Source organism: Panthera tigris, chromosome B1, assembly GCF_018350195.1.
Source record: "Panthera tigris isolate Pti1 chromosome B1, P.tigris_Pti1_mat1.1, whole genome shotgun sequence".
Lineage (NCBI taxonomy): Eukaryota > Metazoa > Chordata > Mammalia > Carnivora > Felidae > Panthera > Panthera tigris.
In genome coordinates, this window is record NC_056663.1 from 7,092,795 (window position 1) to 7,109,878 (window position 17,084).

The following is a 17,084-nucleotide window of genomic DNA, read 5'->3' on the forward strand; positions in this document are numbered from 1 at the left end:
CTAAATTCCACCCCTGAAACCAAGACTGCACTCAATGTTAACTAAATTTGATTTCAATTTGGAAAATGGAGGGGGGAATGGGTGCCTCAGTCGGTTGAGTGTCCAACCTCAGCTCAGGTCAGGATCTCATGGTTCGTGGGGTTGAGCTCCACGTTGGGCTCTGTGCTGACAGCTCAGAGCCTGGAGCTGCTTTGGATTCTGTGTTTCTCTCTCTCTGCCCCTCCCATGCTCACACTCTGTCTCTGTTTTTGTGTGTGTGTGTCTCTCTCTGTTTATTTAAACGTTTTATTTCATGTTTAAAACATGAAAACAACAGACCAATAAATTTTAAAAGTAGATGAAGAAAAAGTATTTTTCCTCTATCGGCTCTGATATTTGAACATCCAGAATTCAATAAGATTTCCTGTACAAAATTCACATGCTGACGTTAGTTCCCACTGAGTGTGGTATGTATGTTTAATGCAGACTGGAAACAACAACAACAACAGCAGCAGCAGCAGCAGCAGCAGCAACAACAGGCTTTACCCTGTCAGTGCCATTGGCAAACGACCAGAGATCTCCTATATGGCCCCCCTCCCCTGGGGGGAATTGAAGGATGATGCACTAATTCCCATTCAACAATGTATTTAGTGAGTCTCTCGCTCCTGAGAAATACAGTTGTGACTTAGAGCATCCATCCATACCCTGACCTGAAATACCACATTGTTGCCTCGGTGTCCACTTGAGACTGTTTTTCTGAGGTGTACAACCGAGGACCAAGATTGCGATGCAACTGACCAGAAATCCCTGAGCCTCCTCCCTTGTGGAGGAGATTGTCCGATGGGGGGATGGTGGTCAACTCTGCGGAACAAGGTAGAGCTGCTTGGTGGCTGAGCAATAAGAGGTGGGAGAAGGTTCCTTTCCCCCATTTGCTCTGCAGCCTCATGGGAGGGGGATTGTTAAGGGAACCGAATCTAATGAACATGGGCCAGGATGGCTCCACCCACCCGTCTCCTGAGAAATAAGCATTTATTTGCTCTTTGCCATTTCCAGGCAATTAGCCAATGTTCACATGAACATGTGGAGACTTTACAAAATAGATTATGTATACAAGGAAACACTTTGCACAGTTATGAATTCGTGTTTCCTTCTGCTCCTCTCCTTCCGACACAAAACATTCCTGAAAAGGCTGTCTGCTCCCACGTAGAGCTAGAGTTCTTCCCGTTTCCTGGTCATTTGCCACTTCTCCGTGTGGAAGCACTGAGATTGTTTCAAACTCCTTCCCCTGCCGGTGCATGTTTGGATATCACCGAGAGTCCCCACACGCACATGTTTGGGCACATGGACTTTACCGATACACAGAGAGTAGGGAATGGGATGATGGGACCGTGAGTCCCATGCATTTTCACAGGGACTCCCGGGGCTCTGCCTTGTTTCCACCTTCATGCCTCATTGGCCACTCCCTCTGACCCTTTCAGGCTCTGAGAGTGCCCAATGATCCTCGGTGCTGATGGAGGGGAGAAACCTTGCGAGTCCCCAGCATAATCCACACCTCTCCAATAACCTCATTACAGACAGCCAGCCTTAAAGCTCAGGATTCTCCAGGTCCACTGGAACGCCATAGCCCATGAATCCAGCCAGATTCATGGTCCCTCCACATGTCTGGATCACACCCACCTACAACACACAAAATATGGCCTACAAGGGACTGTGAGTGAGTGAGTAGTGAGTGAGGGCGGGTGAGTGTGCACGTGGGCAGGCATGTATCTCAAAGCCTGTAGTGGGATCCCTGCACTGCTTCCTGAGACCTCTGTCCCTTCTTGTTCTTCCTCTTGGTAGCTCTGGCTCTGCCTGGGAGACAAGGGACTTGGTTAATGGCCGTTGCCCTCTGAGGTGGGATGTCCCTGGCTGAACTGTTGAGCCGGTAGATGTTTGGTTCACGGTGATCCTTCCCCATCTCGTCTCTGTATTTGGACTGGTGAATTAGGACTGCGTCGGGGGGAAGGGCAAATTCTAATTTCCTGAGGTTGAATTCAGACTTGGGACGGTGGCTTTCTTGGAGGAATCTCCACTGGTCTAACGTGATTGCTGGCGGTGGTGTCTGTTCCACGTGATCCTCCAATTGTGGCACCTCGATGTCGGGGTCGGTTTCGGGCCCCCCTTGGGCCGCAGCCGTGCCTGCGTGGTCAGCCTGGAGGGATGTGGATTCCCCAGCACCTGGCTCACTCCCACGGTCTCTTTCCAATTCACTCTTCTGGATGTAAAAGAGGACATAGGCATGTTGGCTCAGGGCAGACGTCGCATCACTGGCGGCCACCTTCGCATCATCCATTTTGTACCACTGGCCGTTCCCAGCTTTGACGTAACAGAAGTAATGTCCGCTGTGACCATTCCAGCCCGCGTGCACCAGCACGGCATAGAGCACATAAGTCAGCGACCCCCCGTTCTGCCCAGACACGTATCGTCGCATGTCAAGGCGCTCAGGATATTGCACTTCCTTAGCCAGTTTGCTGCCCGTGAAATGGCAGAATCGTTTCAATACCAGCATCAGGACCTTGGAGCAAGTGTGCAAAGTCAACGTCTTGGAAGCAGGTACCTTGTCGAGACAAGTACTACAACGATAGGCATTTTCACCATCCAACTGTTCGGGCTTCACCAAGTGTTGCAAAGCTTGGCTCACACTCTGAGCCGCCCTGATATCCAGGCTAATGTCCAGGTAAGGGTCCAAAGTGCTGGAGACACCCTGGCAGTGGAGACACTGGATTTGAGACCTCCAGTACCCGCCAAAGATTTGCCGGATGAGGGTGGCGTCCTGAGCCTGAGGCTCTGAAGGCTTGTCCTCACGCAAACACGCTTGCTGCATAGCATCCAGAGTGAACATCAGAAACTCATGGGCATCCTCCTGCCTGTGTGTGTGGAAGGCAGCGAGCAGTTTTGGCGGAGGCCGGATCACATCTCCCGGACGGCAGAGGGCCCGGGTCACGTGAGCCTGCAGAGCACACAGCACGCAGAATGGCTGCCTCCCACAGCTTCGGGAGTGCTCCTGGGACAGCATGTAGCTGGCGAGGGGTGGTGTGTACGTCAGACACTGCAGCGCCGCATTCGCATAGCACGTGTTCCCCAGGTTCTGCAGGCCGGCCCCAACCACAGAAGGTCTCCTCCAACTCACGGGTTTCTTTGCGGGGGGCAGACCTATTGACGCGGGAGCCCAACCGTTCGGCAGGTCGCAGGGTGTGTGCGATGACGGTGCCGGCTTCTCAGGTAGAGTGGGTCCTCTGTGGCCTTCAGCACCACCCGTATTTGACCCGCAAGGTTTGAGGTTTGGAAAGACATGGAACTGAGACTCCTCTCGGCAGTGGGAAGAGGGCGTCTCCATGTCTCCTGAAACGTGGAGCCTCACGTTGCAGAGCGATGCTTCTCTCAGGAGGCCAGTCTCAGAATGATAGCTGTGGCCCTCTCCTCAGCCCTCGTAAAGCTCGCCCCACCCACCTGACTAGGACCACGTCATCCAATCAGCCACCAGCTGGAGTTGGATGAAGGGTCTTAGGGTGTGGCCACTCTTCTGCAGACAGACCACTCAGCCCAGCCTTCCTCCTGCCCCTCCCTCCTCAAGAGGCACACACACACACACACACACACACACACACACACGTTTCACCACTTTCTCCACCTCCCTCATTTCCATTGCTCCCTCTCTGGACAGACGGACTTGAGCATTTCCAACCTAGAGGAAATCCTTTTTTGAGTATCCACTTTGCTTTTAGATAACACAAAGTGTCAAGGAATGACGGCCATGAATTTTTTAGGCTATGGAAATCATTTTACCAATTGAGCTCTGGTATCATGTAGGAGCACCTCCTCTCCGTCAGCCAGAATGCATGGGACACCAGCAAATTATTCTGGAATGATGACTGTCCATGGATTTGATTCTAAAACTCCTGAACTGTCTCCATAGGATCTGTGTATACAACTATCACGAAGGTCCTTTGAAACACGTCTGTCTACCAAGGGGTGGCCGAGAAATTGTCCCAAGAAATATCCTTTGCCTGGTTTCGGGCTTTGTAAATGCTTTCTTCATTTTGTAGCTCCCTTCCCAATAGGAGAACAAATCCTAAACCCATCATTTGCCAAATTGTCACTGGTATTCCTAGCAAATCACATAGCAAGGTAGGTATAGGTTCCCGTGGTTCAGGACATGTTTGTTGTGGATTTGTGACATTTATAGACGGTTTGAAATGGGAATTTAGACATGCAAGGAACAATGTCCCCTCGAGGAAACTGTGGCTTTAATGTGTCAGTATCTCTAGACCAGATTTCAGAACTGACCAGGTCTACTGAAAATGTGCTTTCTTCTCTAATGTTTGTTTGCTTTTCACTTTTAACATTTTAATTGATTTATTTTGAGAGAGAGACAGAGAGAGAGAGAGAGAGACAGAGAGACAGAGAGAGACAGAGAGCGAGAGAGAGCGCTCATGTGGACAAGCCAGGGAGAGACAGAGAGAGAGGGAGAGAGGATCCTCAATTAAACGGTCACCTCCTCAGGGTCACCAACTAGGAGGAAAAGGCTGCGAGCACGTGAGGTGTCTCAGTGCCAAACACACTCGTGTGAGGGGAAGGAAAGGGGCAAGAGGTCAAGGAGGACACACAATGGGATGCACAAAAGGAGTCTTCAGACTCTTGTGACCACAGCCTGAAGACACGGCCCTCTCCCTGCCTGGTGCCCTCCAGCCCCACCCACGGCTTCCTTCAGCCTCTGCCTGGCCTCACTGCATGGGACCGGACCACGGCCCCACCTTTACCCGCAGCATCCTTACCCCTGCCACACCCATGCCCACACCTCATCCCAATGTTCTCCGCCCTCGGTTGGCCCGGCCTCACGTCCAGGCCTTTGCTCCACCGGGCCAGCCTGGCGCCAGCCACTCTCAGGACCACACCCCAAGGAGAATCTACCAGAGAGTGGGCAGAGGAGGGGGGCGAGCGAGGCCAGGGCACAAGCACACCTTTCCCTGTTCTTCAAATATCCGTTGGCAGGCGCCAAGTTTCGACCTGTTTCTGCAAGGAATCATCTCTCCCTTTGGTTGTCATCTCGTCCTAGAAAACCGGTTGTGTTTTCACTGGACGGTGTTAGATGGTAGGAACTCTCACGTGACTGGTCTGAGCAAAGCAAGTTGCCCTATTTAACGTAGTGACTTGAGCCAGTCCATTCCAGACCTTCCTGGAGCATAAAGCTGACCCCTGTCCCAAGACGAGACACCTGCTCCTGTCTGAGTGCCTGGCCCCGACAAGGCCATTCTCCCCGGGTCTGGAGCCTGCCGGTCTTCAGACTCCACGGACACCCCCTTGCTTCTCTAGCCTCAGCCCCGGCCACCTGCCACGTGGGCAAAGAGGCCTGCAGAATTGCTTCCAAAGAACCTTTGACCACCTAATTCTCTGTCCTCTCTCATCAATCGCTCATCACTCTACGTGTCTATCTCCTAACTCTCGTGTCTCCTTCCCCTCTCTAGTATCTATCTGTGGAATGTCTTTCTCATCCTTTCCTTTGTATCTCTTCTATGCCACCCTCCTTGACGTGACTTGTGAATGAAAATGCCTTTGAGAGACATGCGGACAGCAGCCCCTAACGCTGATTGATTTCCCATGCACATGTTCTTTCGGTTCATGGGTTTTTATGTCGACAGACAGAGAGAGAGACAGACAGAGAGAGAGACAGAGAGAGAGAGAGAGAGAGAGGGAGGGAGGGAGGGAGAGAGAATGTGGGGGAGGGTTAGATAGAAAAGGAGAGAGGCGATCCTGAGGAGGGAGGGAAACTCAAAGTTCAATCTCCCCAACCCTGAGATCATGACGTGAGCCGCCTCCAGGTCAGACACTTCTCTGACTGGGCCACTCAGGCATCCCGACCCTCATCGGTTTCGAATTCACCTCTAGCATTGTCTTGTTCTCAGGACACTTGGAGAGACTTTATCTTGAAAGGAGAAGAGAGGTTAACCCGTGTTTCTTTGCTGCTTCTGAATCCTTAGTTGTTCTCCACTAGGTGAGGATCCAAGTCCCAAGTGCCCTGGGGAACAAATGCAGGATTCTACTCTACGTGACGGGAAACTACAGTGTACACACAAAAAAGAAAACCATGCACATTCGGTCGTCTCTGAGCAAATTTTATTAGCTGTGGTAACACTACACACAACGTTGCACTACCAGGGAAAAACAAAAATGCAGACAGCATGTAAAATAGTCCCCGATATGATCTGCAGAAAAACGATATCAGTGAACTATTCGAAAACAAAAGATTGCCTCCACTTGCCCAGCCCAGACTGGAATCATTCCTCCGGTGTCCCCAAATGCAGACATTCGCAAACCCGATACACATTCATTTCGCAGATCCTTAAGTTGACATTCGAGTGGACGACCTCTTGCTCTCCTGGCGCTGAATTTCGCATAGAATCTATTGAAACGGAAGAAACGAGACCTTGTTGATTGAGACGGAGCCGGTGAACCAGAAGGTGTAGATGCATAAAGGAAAAGTGCGCCATGAGCGTCTGCACGTGGGCGCTCAACCCACTCCCCGCCCCAAGCAGGACACCAAACACAGTGTGGACGCAAGTTTTTGTCCTTGCAGGTCTTTGGGGGAATTGCTGCTTTAGCAAAACTAGGTCACGGCCCTGCCTTGGCCTCCGCTCCGCAGTCACCTGCTCGGGGTCACAAGGGCCAGAGGACGAGTGTCCGAGGACATGAGGTGTCTCACTCCCGGTCGCTCTCCTCCGAGGACGAGGAAAGCTGCAGGTCATCGTGGAGGATGCTCAGGGAGACAGGCACACAGCCTCCCTCAGACTGGTGTGTGATGGGTGGACCCTGGCCAGGGGGGACTGGCCTCTCGGGAGGTGGCAGACAGGGAGCTGCTATGAACCTGGAGCTCCAGCCGCCTTTGTCCAGGCGGCTGAAGACCATTCGCAGGGGCTGGCCGGGTGCCTGCGGACAGGGCGGACACAGAGGCCAGGGGCACGCCTGGAGAGTGTCCAGGTGAGGTTGGGGGCGTGGAGGCTGGAGGCCCCTGCTTTGCACCGAGGCAGGTGTCTTCCTGGTCAGTTGGGCTGCCCCCGTGGGACCACATGCACTTGTCCTTGCTGGACGACACAGACTCTGGCGCAGCCCCACATGGGTGCTCCCTGTGCTCTTGTGGGGTGGCTGGAAGGGGCTGCAACGTGGTTTCTTTCGGGGGTTCTGGCACGTGTCGTCGGGGAGCGGGGCCCATCTCGTGCCTGGTGTCTGGATGTGGGGCTGGGGACTCGCAGCCAAACGGGTTGGAGGAGGATCAGGGCTCCCCTCAGGACGCTTGGCTGGTGCCTGGGCGTGGCCAATGCCACGCGCCTTGGAGACGGCCCTGGAAGCTTCGAGGGAGGCACATCGGGGCCGGTGTTGTCTCAGCTGGACACCGAGGCCTGGATCCCGGGCAGAGCGTTGGTGTGCCGGGGCAGGCGGGGCAGGCGGGGCAGGGGTCCCCACTTGCTGGGCATCCTGTCGGCCAGCAGGCGGGAAGGTGCTCGCCGCAGGTCTCCCGAGAGGAGCAGCCGACGGGGACAGCTGTGTCGTGTCAGGCGTCCCGCTAGGAGGCTCAGCCGGGACGTGCGGCTCCAGCACGGACACCCTCTTGGTGCTGTACACGGGCATCGGCCTGTGCGGATGCTGTGGGAACACACAACACACAGACAACGGCCATTAGTCCTTCCTCCCCACCAAGGACACATGCACGACAAGCACAGCAAAGAAACCCACAGAAACGCAAGCAACCGGGAGAGACGGGAAAGGATTGTACTGACAGAGGACAAGGGCCTCCAGCTCAGCGTCGATCGGGAAGAAACACTGGGCAGTAGCCCCTTGATGCTTTGATTCCATGGGAGCGACGGACCAGAAAGGTTGTGCATCGTGCCTGCCTCCCGAAGTGGACAAGCACGTCCATTCAGGCTTCTAGGGAAAGTACAGGCGTCCTGCAGGTGGAGGTTCGCGGTGGGGGCTACTGAGTTTGGATGGCCAATGGGGCGGGTCTATGTGTCACCAGGGAAAGATGCCTGTGCCTCCCAAGAGGCCTAGGTGTGGGCACAGCGTCCCGAAATTATGTTGGCACGCCCAGCCGGCACCCGGTTAGCACACATGCAAGGAATCCTGCCGGATCATGGACACCCGGCAAACGTGGCTGGAAAGGACCCGCACGGAAATCCCAATGTTGAGAATCGGGGTGGACCCCCTTCCTCAGCCAGGAGGGCCGGGAAGCCCGTCACATCCCCGTCCCCAGGAGAGAACGAGAGCAGGGACGGGGGACACTCACCCTCACATAGTCGCAGGATTCTGTGGAGTCCCTCCAGGCTCGCTGCTGCCTTCCAGGGGCTATCCTGGGGAATCTCTGCAGCAGCGCCTTCCTCTGCTGGGCTTCTCGCCTGCACGACCAAGAACGGGAAGGTGAAGGAGCGGCATTTCGTGTGTTCCCCTGGGGAGCGAGTGATGGGGCTTGGGCAAGATCTCCTTTCTTCATCTGCCCCCCTGGCTCCCACTCCAGCGAGCCGTCCAGGTTGGCCCAAGACGTCCTTGTGTCGAGAGCCGTGTGCGCCGCTGCCTGTCATTTGCCGCCTCCCCCTGTCTCCCTACCCCAGGACACACAGCCTCAGGGACTCCCCCAGAGCAGCACAATAGGCTCGTGAGGTCCCCTGGGGGGCGGGGAGCTCCTTTCTCTGCCTCCCCCACCCCTGTGTGTGTGTGTGAAGACGACACAGCACCCAGTGTCCGGGTACAGAGACTCAGCGACCTGAGCTGCCAGCCCACGGGCAGGCCGGAGCCGGCCGCATCCTCACCTTTGTCCCTCTTCCATGTCCCTCGCAGCCTGGTTGAAGGGCCCGGGCTTGTGCTGGTCCTGCTGCTGGCGTGGTTCCACATTCTCCTTCGGCTTCCTGGGGACAAAGGCCTGGGGGGCCAGGCACCCGTCCCAGCGCTTCATGGGGCACCTGGTGCTGGATGCGTTGTGCCCAAAGGCTCCGCAGTCCTTACACTTGAGCTGCGGACCAAGGAGGGGTGGGGGGGCTCAGTGAATCAGCACCAATCACAGGCCTACTGCAAAGGACATGACAAGGACACACTCGGGGAGCGGAGGACTGGTGTGGGACAGGGCACATCGTGGACGGCTCGGGAGGTGCCAGGAGATGGAAGTTCCTAGGATTCTACCCAAGCCTCTGTGAGGGACGGACCGGGAGTTGGGATTGCAGGTCTCAGGCCGCGTAGAATGAGCCCCACGCCACGATGGGGACAAACCCCAGGCTGGACGTGACCCTACGGCCGAGGGAGCTTATCCCAACGGGCAGGCTGCTGAGATGCCAAGGCAGGCCACCGTGGGCTAGGAAAGGACGACCGACTTCCGGACACAGAGTCTTCATTCCCTCGTCATGTGCGATCCCCGGCTTCAGAGGCATGGCTCCCCCACCCCCACCCAACCCAGCCCCTCCAACCCACCCACTGGTTCACCACGCCTCCAGGGCTCCACTTACCCGAGGATCCTCGTCCTCTAGCCTGGGAACCCTGGGCGCCATGGCTGCTCTCCGTTGCCTCTTCCCGTTTGGGGCTTTCAAGGGTCTGGAAGGTACGTGCTGGGTGTGCCCACCCGCCATCTGCCCCATCTCCTTGAAGGGTCAAGTCAGCCTCGCTTGAAGATGGGTTTCTGGACTTGCTGAGTCAATGGGAAAAGGAGAGTCATTCCCACAGACACAACGACTCCTTCATGAACCTTCCTCCCCCAGCGGGCACGAGGGGGCGTCATGCCCACCAGGTCGGACACGGTCCTCACCTGGGAGGTGGGACCTCTCCCTCCTGCATGTTCTACACGCTCTCCCGTGGACCCACCCGCAGCACGGCACCCTCAGGCAAGGCCGTGGAGGTGGTCTTGCGTGACTCACCGGAGAGACTTTCGGGAAGTCTCTCCCAGGGCCCTCCGGAAGGAAGACCACACACAAAGTCCTGGCCCCCACGGACACCGCAATCTACGCTACGGCGATACTCCCTGTGGCACCCAGGGTTGCATGTGCACCGAGAAGGATGCTTGCCTCTCCAGAATGTACCTCTCCTACTTGACCCCCAGAGAAACCACCCTCAAAGACAAAGTCAATGAAAACGTTTCGTTTCTGCTCGACTCGACTGGAAGCTTCCCCACGCAGGGCCTGAACCCTTTCCTTTCATGTGGCCTTGACGGGGCCCCACGCTGAACTCACGTGTCAGCCGTGGCAAATGAGTATTTGCCGTGAAATTCGGGTGAACAAGAAAACTCCTTAGGCTCTCAGGCCCCACGGCGACATGGAGCAGGATGCTGTCACTGCTCCCGCACGCCCTCACACCAGTCCGACTCTGGGGTTCAGTTCCTTTGGAAGCAGAACCTCATGTGCTCAGGAACACCGAGAGCCACGCCTTTCCTCAGTCTCTGTTCTCACACTCGTCTTCAACACTAAAGCGTCCTTCACCTGGTGAGTCGAGGCGCATCACAACCTCCATTTCCTCCCTGTCCCACTTCCGTGCCAGCTCGTGTGAGAGCCCCAGATCGTCCCAACCCACCTGAAACGCCAACGTGCTCCTCCTGTGTGTCAGGAGACACACAGACGTCCAGAGCGGCGGGTGGCAGGCGGACTGCCGTGGCGGAGACTCAGCGTCCGTCCGGCGTGCCCGAGGGACGGTCAGTGAGGGACACTTCCTTCCTTCCCGGACTCGTAGACCCGCCCAAGGTCACGTGACCTCTCGGGCACTTTAATCCCAGGCAGCCCATCACCTTGGTGCTCCTCACGTCTCCACACTAGGAACGAATCCTGGAGGTTTAGCGATTTCTTGCCGTTGTAACTGGTATGCATGCATGTGGAGATAGACGTTTCAGAACACATCTTCACCCTTGGAAAAAGAGACTCGTGTGTGCATGCCTGTTTCATTCGTAAACTGGTGTTTCTCGTGGGCCTGCAGGGAAGCTTGCGGGGCCCCTGGCCTCACGTACGTTCCTGTGGTTGGGGGCCCCTTCGGCGTCCTCCGTGTCCAAGCTTCTCCCTTTCCCGACGGGAGCGGTGTGTCCATGAGCTATTTGCGGTGTCCCTTCACTCCACACCCTGCCCTGCCCTCCCCGTTCCCCTTTCTGTCTCTAGGGCGGTGACTGCGCTTGCTGGGACCTTCGGAGGCATGGGATCCTATGTCCCGTGTCCCCTGGGAACCAGCTGCCTTGGCACTTGGTCTCGTGACCCAAGTCGCTGTTCCTGACAAGTCCCTGTGTTGACGCGGGGGGGCTCCCTGGGTCCGACGCCCCTCGTTTGGGGCTCTTTGTTGTTGCCCATCAACTCGGACGTTCTGTTTCGCTTTGGCTCCCATTGGGGGATGTTGGTGTGATTGCCACCATTTCTCCTGGCCTGGCCTGGCTGGCCTCAGCCACGGACACTGTGTCAGGGAGATGTCTTTGGGATCCCGAAGGGCCAGACCCAAGGGACAAGGCGCAACCCCATCGGCGGGGCATTCCTGAGTGTCATGCAAGCGAGCACCTTTCTCCCACAGCAGTGCAAAAGCTAGCGGCCCCACTGGCCGAGGTGGAGGGCCTGCGTCGGCAGTGCCGTGGGCACCCTGGATGGTTTCCCTCCTTGAACATTGGCGTGTATTGGGCGTCGTGTGCGCTTTTCTTTGGCCTTTCCTATCTTCTCCGGGAGGCTGCTCCTGTGGCCTCTGTCCACTGCCCTCAAGGCAGGGCCCTCCCCCAACCTGGTGCCCTCCAGCCCCGCCCACCGCTTCCTTCAGCCTCTGCCTGGCCTCCTCACTCCATGGCACCATACCCCGGCCTCACCCTTACACGCAGCATCCTTACCCCTGCCACACCCGTGCCCACACCCTTTCCCAATGCTCTCAAACCTCCGTTGGCTTGGCCTCGCTTCCAGGCCGTGGCTCCACGGGGCCAGCCTGGTGCCGGACACTCTCAGAACCACTCCCCAGGGAGAAGCCCCCAGAGAGTGGGGGCGGGGGAGGGGGCGGGCGAGGCCAGGGCACAAGCACACCTTTCCCTCTTCTTCAAATATCCGTTGGCCCCCTCCCTGCTTGGTTTTGTACCCCTCCCTGTTTTTATATTATTTTTCCTTCCCTTCCCTGATGCTCATCTGTTTTGCACCTTAGAGCCTTCATATGAGTGAAGTCATGTGATAGTTGTCTTTCTCTGACTCATTTCGCTGAGGAGAATACCCTCTCCTTGTAGCCACATCGTTGCGAATGGCACCCTGTTTTTCCTTTTGATCGCCTCGTAATGTTCCATTGTATATATGTGTGCCACCTCTTCTTTTTCCATTCCATGCATCTATGGACATTCGGGCTCTTTCCATCCTTTGGCTATTGTTGATAGTGCTGCTGGAAGCTTTTGGGGGCGTTTGGGTGCAGGTGCCCCTTGGAAACAGCACACCCATATCCCTTGGATAAATACCTAGTCGTGCAATTGCTGGCTCATAGGGTCGCTGTGCTGTCAGTGTTTTGAGGAACCTCCATGCTGTTTTCCAGAGTGGCGGCGCCAGTTTGCATTCCCACCAGCAGTGCAAAAGAGATCCTGTTGCTCCGCACCCTGGCCAACATCGGTTGTTGCCTGACTTGTTAATGTTAGCCATTATGACACGTGTGAAGTGGTAGCTCATTGTGATCTTGATATGGATTTCCCTGGTGATGAGTGAGGTTGAGCATTTTTTCATGTGTCAGTTGACCATCTGGATGTCTTCCTGGAGCAGTGTCTATTCATGACTTTTGCCCATTTCTTCGCTGGATTCGTTGGTTTTTGGCTGTTGAGTGTGATCAGTTCTTTATCGATTTGTCTACTGAGCCTTTCTCTGTTGTGTCGTTCGCAAATATCTTCTACCATTGATGATTGAGCTGATTTGTTAGTGTAGCTGATCTGTTTCCTTCACGGCGCAGGAGAATTTTCTTTGGATGAGTTCTCAATAGGTCGTTTTTCCTTTTGTTTCCCTTGCCTCCGGAGACGTGTTGAGTAAGAAGTTGCTGTGGCCCAGATCACAGAGGCTTTTCCCTGCTTTCTCCTCGAGGGTTTTGATGGCTTCCTGTCTTACACTTAGGACGTTCCTCCCTTTTGAGTTTCTTTATGTGTACGGTGTCAGAAAGTGGTGCGGGTTCCTTTTTCTGCATGTCGCTGTCCAGTTTTCCCAGCACCGCTTGTTGAAGAGACTGTCTTTATTCCATTGGATATTCTTTCCTGCTTTGTCAAGGAGTAGTTGGCCATCCATTTGTGGGTCCATTTCTGTTCTCTTGAGCCGAGTGTCCGTTTTTGTGCCAGTACCATCCTGTCTTGATGATGACAGCTGTGCAATTACAGCTTGAGGACTGCGATTGTGATGCATCCAGCTTTCCTTGCTTTTTCAACAGTGCTTTGGCTCTTCAGGGTCTTTTCTGGGCCCATGCAAATTCTAGTATTGTCTGTTCCAGCTCTGCGAGGAGTGCTGGTGTTCTTTGGATAGGTGTTGCTTGGAGTATGTAGATTGCTTTGGGTGGTACTGCCATTTTACCCATATTTGTTCCTCCCAACCAGGAGCGTGGAATCTTTTTCCATTATGTTCTCTGTCTTCTAAAATTTCATGTAGTTTTCAGTGTATAGGTTTTTCATCTCTTTGGTTAGATTTATTCCTAGGGATTTTATGATTTTGGGTGCAATTGTCAATGGGACCGATGCTTGATTTTTCTTCCTGTTGCTTCATCATTGGTGTATCGGAATGCAGCCCGTTTCTGTGCATTGATTTCACATCCTGCAACTTTGCTGAATTCATGGATCAGTTCTAGCAGTTTGTGGTGGAATCTTTTGGGTTTTCCATATAGAGTATCATGTCGTCCACCAAGAGGGAACGTTTGACCTCTCCCGGCCAATTTGGAGGCCTTTGAGTTCTTTGTGTTGTCTGATGGCTGAGGCTAAGGCTTCCAATGCGATGGTGAATAACAGTGGCAAGAGTGGACCTCCCTGTCTTGTCCCTGTCCTTAGGGGGAAAGCTCTCAGGTTTTCCCCATGGGGGATGATATTCGCGTTGGGTCTTTCGTATATGACTTATATGGTCCTTCTAGCCCTACTTTCTTGAGGGTTTGTATCAAGATAGGATGTGGTATTTTGTCCCATGCTTTCTCCGCATGGATTGAGAGGATCGTGTGGTTCTTGTCCTTTCTTTTCTTAGATGCGTGTGATGAATCACATTGATTGTTTTGTGCATATCGAACCAGATCTGCATCCCAGGTATAGATCCCACCTGGTCGTGGCGAATCATTTTTTGGATATATTACTGTTGGATCCGATCGGCTGACAACTTGTTGAGCAGTTTTGCATCCATGTTCATCAGGGAAATGGGTCCATCGTTCTCCTTTGTCATGGGGTCTCTGTCTGGGTTTGGAATCAAGGAAATACTGGCTTCGTAGAAAGAGCTTGGAAGTGTTCCTTCCGTTTCTGTCTTTTGGAGCAGCTTCAAGAGAATAGATGTGAACTCTTCTCTAAATGTTTGGGAGAATTCCCCTGGAAAGCCGTCTGGCCCTGGACTCTGTATTTTTCTTTTCGTGGGGGGTGGGGGGAGGGGGAGATTTTTGATTACTAATTCATTTTCTTTACTTCTTTTGGTCTGTTCAAATTTTCTTTCTTCCTGTTTCAGTTTTGGTAGTTTATATGTTTCTTGGGATTTGTCCATTTCTCCCAGATTGCCCATTTTATTGGTGTATAATTGCTCACAATATGCTCGTAGTATTGTTTGTATTTCTGCTGTGTTGGTTGTGATCTCTCCTCTTTCAGTCTTGATTGCCTTTATTTGGGTCCTTTCCTTTTTCTTTTTGAGCAAACTGGCTAGGGATTTATCGATTTTGTGAATTCTTTCAACGAATCAGCTCTGGTTTCACTGATCCGTTCTAGTGTCGTTGGTTTTGTTTTTTTTTTTTTTTCTTTTTGTACTTGTGTTTGTTTTTGTGTTTTGTTTTGTTTTGTTTTGTTTTGTTTTGTTTTTGGTTTCCATAGCATTGATTTCTGCTCGAATCTGCATTATATCCTGTCTCTGCTGGTTTGGGGTTTTCTTTGCTGTTCTTTTTCCAACACTTTAAGGTGAACGGTTAGGTTGTGTCTCTGAGCCGTTTCTTCTTTCTTTCGGAAGGCCTGGATTGCTATATACTTCCCTCGAATGACCCCCTTTGCTGCGTCCCAGAGGTTTTGGCCTGTGGTGTTACCGTTCTCCTTTGCTTCCATGGACTGTTTAATTTCCTCTTTAACTTCTTGGTTAGCCCATTCACTCTTAAGTAGGGTGTTCTTTAGTCTCCAAGTATTTGTTACATTTCCACATTGTTTCTTGTCGTGATTTCGAGTTTCATAGCATTGTGGTCTGAGAATATGCACGATATGGTGTCGATCTTTTTGTCCTTGTTGAGGGCTGATTTGTGTCCCAGTATGTGATCTATTGTGGAGAATGTTCCGTGTGCACTGGAGAAGAATGTATATTTGCCTGCTTTAGGATGAAATGTTCTGACAATGCCTGTCAAGTCCATCTGGTCCAGTGTGTCATTCAAAACCATTGCTTCCTTGTTGATTGTGGGTTTAGGTGAGCTGTCCGTTGCTGTAAGTGGGGTGTTGACGTTCCCTCCTAGTATGGTATCATTCTCAGTGAGTTTCTTTATGTTTGTGATGCATCGACGTATCTATTTGGGCGCACCACATTTGGTGCATAAATGTTTACAATCGTGAGTTCTTCTTGGTGGACAGACCCAATAATTATGATATAACGCCCTTCTACGTGTCTCGTTAGAGTCTTTATTTTAAAGTCTAGATTGTCCGATATCAGTATGGCTACTCCTGCTTTCTTTTGCCAACCATGAGCATGAGAGATGGTTTTCCATCCCCTTGCTTTCAATCTGAAGGCGTCTTTAGGTCTCAAGTGGGTCCCTTGTAAGCAGCATAGGGACGATCTTCTTTTCTCACCCATTCTGTTACCCTATGTGTTTTGATTGGAGCATTGAGTCCATGGACGTTTGGAGTGAGTACTGAAAGGTATGAAGTTATTGCCATTGTGTTGCTTGTAGAGTTGGAGTTGCTGGTGGTGTTCGCTGATCCTTGCCAGTGTTTTCTGCCTGTGGTCTGTTTTTTTCTTTTATGTCTTTTGTCCCCTGGGAGAGTCCGCCTTCAAATGTCTTGCAGGGCTGGTTGAGTGGTCAGGAACTCCTTTAGTTTTTGCTTGGGACACTTTCCATCTCTACTTGTATTTGGAATGACAGCTTTGCTGGACAAATAAGTTTTGGCCGCATACTTTTAGGATTCAGTGCAATGAATATAGCCTGCCACTCATTTCTGGGCTGCCAGGTTTCTGTGGATAGGTCTGCTGCAAATGTGGTCAGTCGTCCCTTGTAGGGGAAGGACTTTTGTTTCCCTTGCTGCTTTCATGATTCTTTCCTTGCCTGAGTATTTTGTGAACTCCACTAGGCTCTGCCTTGTTGATGGTTGGACGTTGTCGAATCTAATGGGAGTCTTCTGTGCTTCCTGGATTTTGTGTGTCTTTCCCAGGTTAGGAAAGTTTTCTGCTGTGATGTGCTCACATAACCCTTCTACCCCCTTTTCTCTCTCCTCGTCTTCTGGGACCCCTACGATTGTGATGTTATTCCTTTTCAATGAGTCGCTGAGTTCCCGAATTCTTAAACCCTGCTCTTTTGCTTTAGTCTCCCTCTTTCCTTCTGCTTCGTTATTCTCCATTGCTTTGTCCCCTCTATCGCTGGTTTCCTGCTCAGCCTTATCATCCTTGCCGCTGTGGCATCTGTTCCAGATCGCAGCTCGCTTGTAGCATTGTTTATTTCATCCTGGCTAGCTTTGCCTTCGTTTATCCCCACAGAAAGGCATTCTCATCTACTTTCGACCCCAGCTGGTATTCTTATTATCGTGATTCTAAATTCTGGTTCAAACATCTTGCTTGTTTCTATCTGTGTTGGTTAAGGGCCTGGCCGTCCTTTCTTCCTGCTCTTTCTGTTGGGGTGAATCCCGTTGCTTCGTCATTTTGACCGAAGGAAAGGAATGAATAAGATAAAAGAATTCAAAACTAAAAAGTAAGAAACAACACACACACACGAAT

At 52.7% G+C, this 17,084-nt stretch overlaps 2 protein-coding genes across 4 annotated transcripts; both read right to left on the bottom strand.

The window, feature by feature from the left end:
• Positions 1–1,413: 1,413 nt before the first annotated feature.
• Positions 1,414–4,357, bottom strand: LOC122237824 (ubiquitin carboxyl-terminal hydrolase 17-like protein 6). The gene has a single exon (XM_042982871.1). The coding sequence runs from the start codon at positions 3,353–3,355 to the stop codon at positions 1,748–1,750; it is 1,608 nt and encodes a 535-aa protein (XP_042838805.1). The 5' UTR covers positions 3,356–4,357; the 3' UTR covers positions 1,414–1,747.
• A 1,763-nt stretch (positions 4,358–6,120) lies between these two features.
• LOC122237825 (putative protein FAM90A23P) lies at positions 6,121–12,480 on the bottom strand. Of its 3 annotated transcripts, none has more exons than XR_006216468.1 (5): positions 9,504–10,571; positions 8,817–9,016; positions 8,297–8,405; positions 6,663–7,656; positions 6,121–6,418 (listed from the first exon to the last, which is right to left on the bottom strand). XR_006216468.1 is itself a non-coding variant. In XM_042982872.1 (5 exons), exons 2-5 carry the CDS (start codon positions 9,630–9,632, stop codon positions 6,715–6,717), a joined length of 1,380 nt encoding a protein of 459 aa, XP_042838806.1. In that variant the 5' UTR covers positions 9,633–9,682; positions 12,437–12,480; the 3' UTR covers positions 6,121–6,714. The 3 variants fall into 3 exon arrangements, 2 of the variants coding, with proteins under 2 accessions (XP_042838806.1, XP_042838807.1); XM_042982872.1 differs by adding an exon at positions 12,437–12,480 and having other exon boundaries at positions 6,121–7,656; positions 9,504–9,682; XM_042982873.1 differs by having other exon boundaries at positions 6,121–7,656; positions 9,504–9,682; positions 10,558–10,591.
• Positions 12,481–17,084: the final 4,604 nt, after the last annotated feature.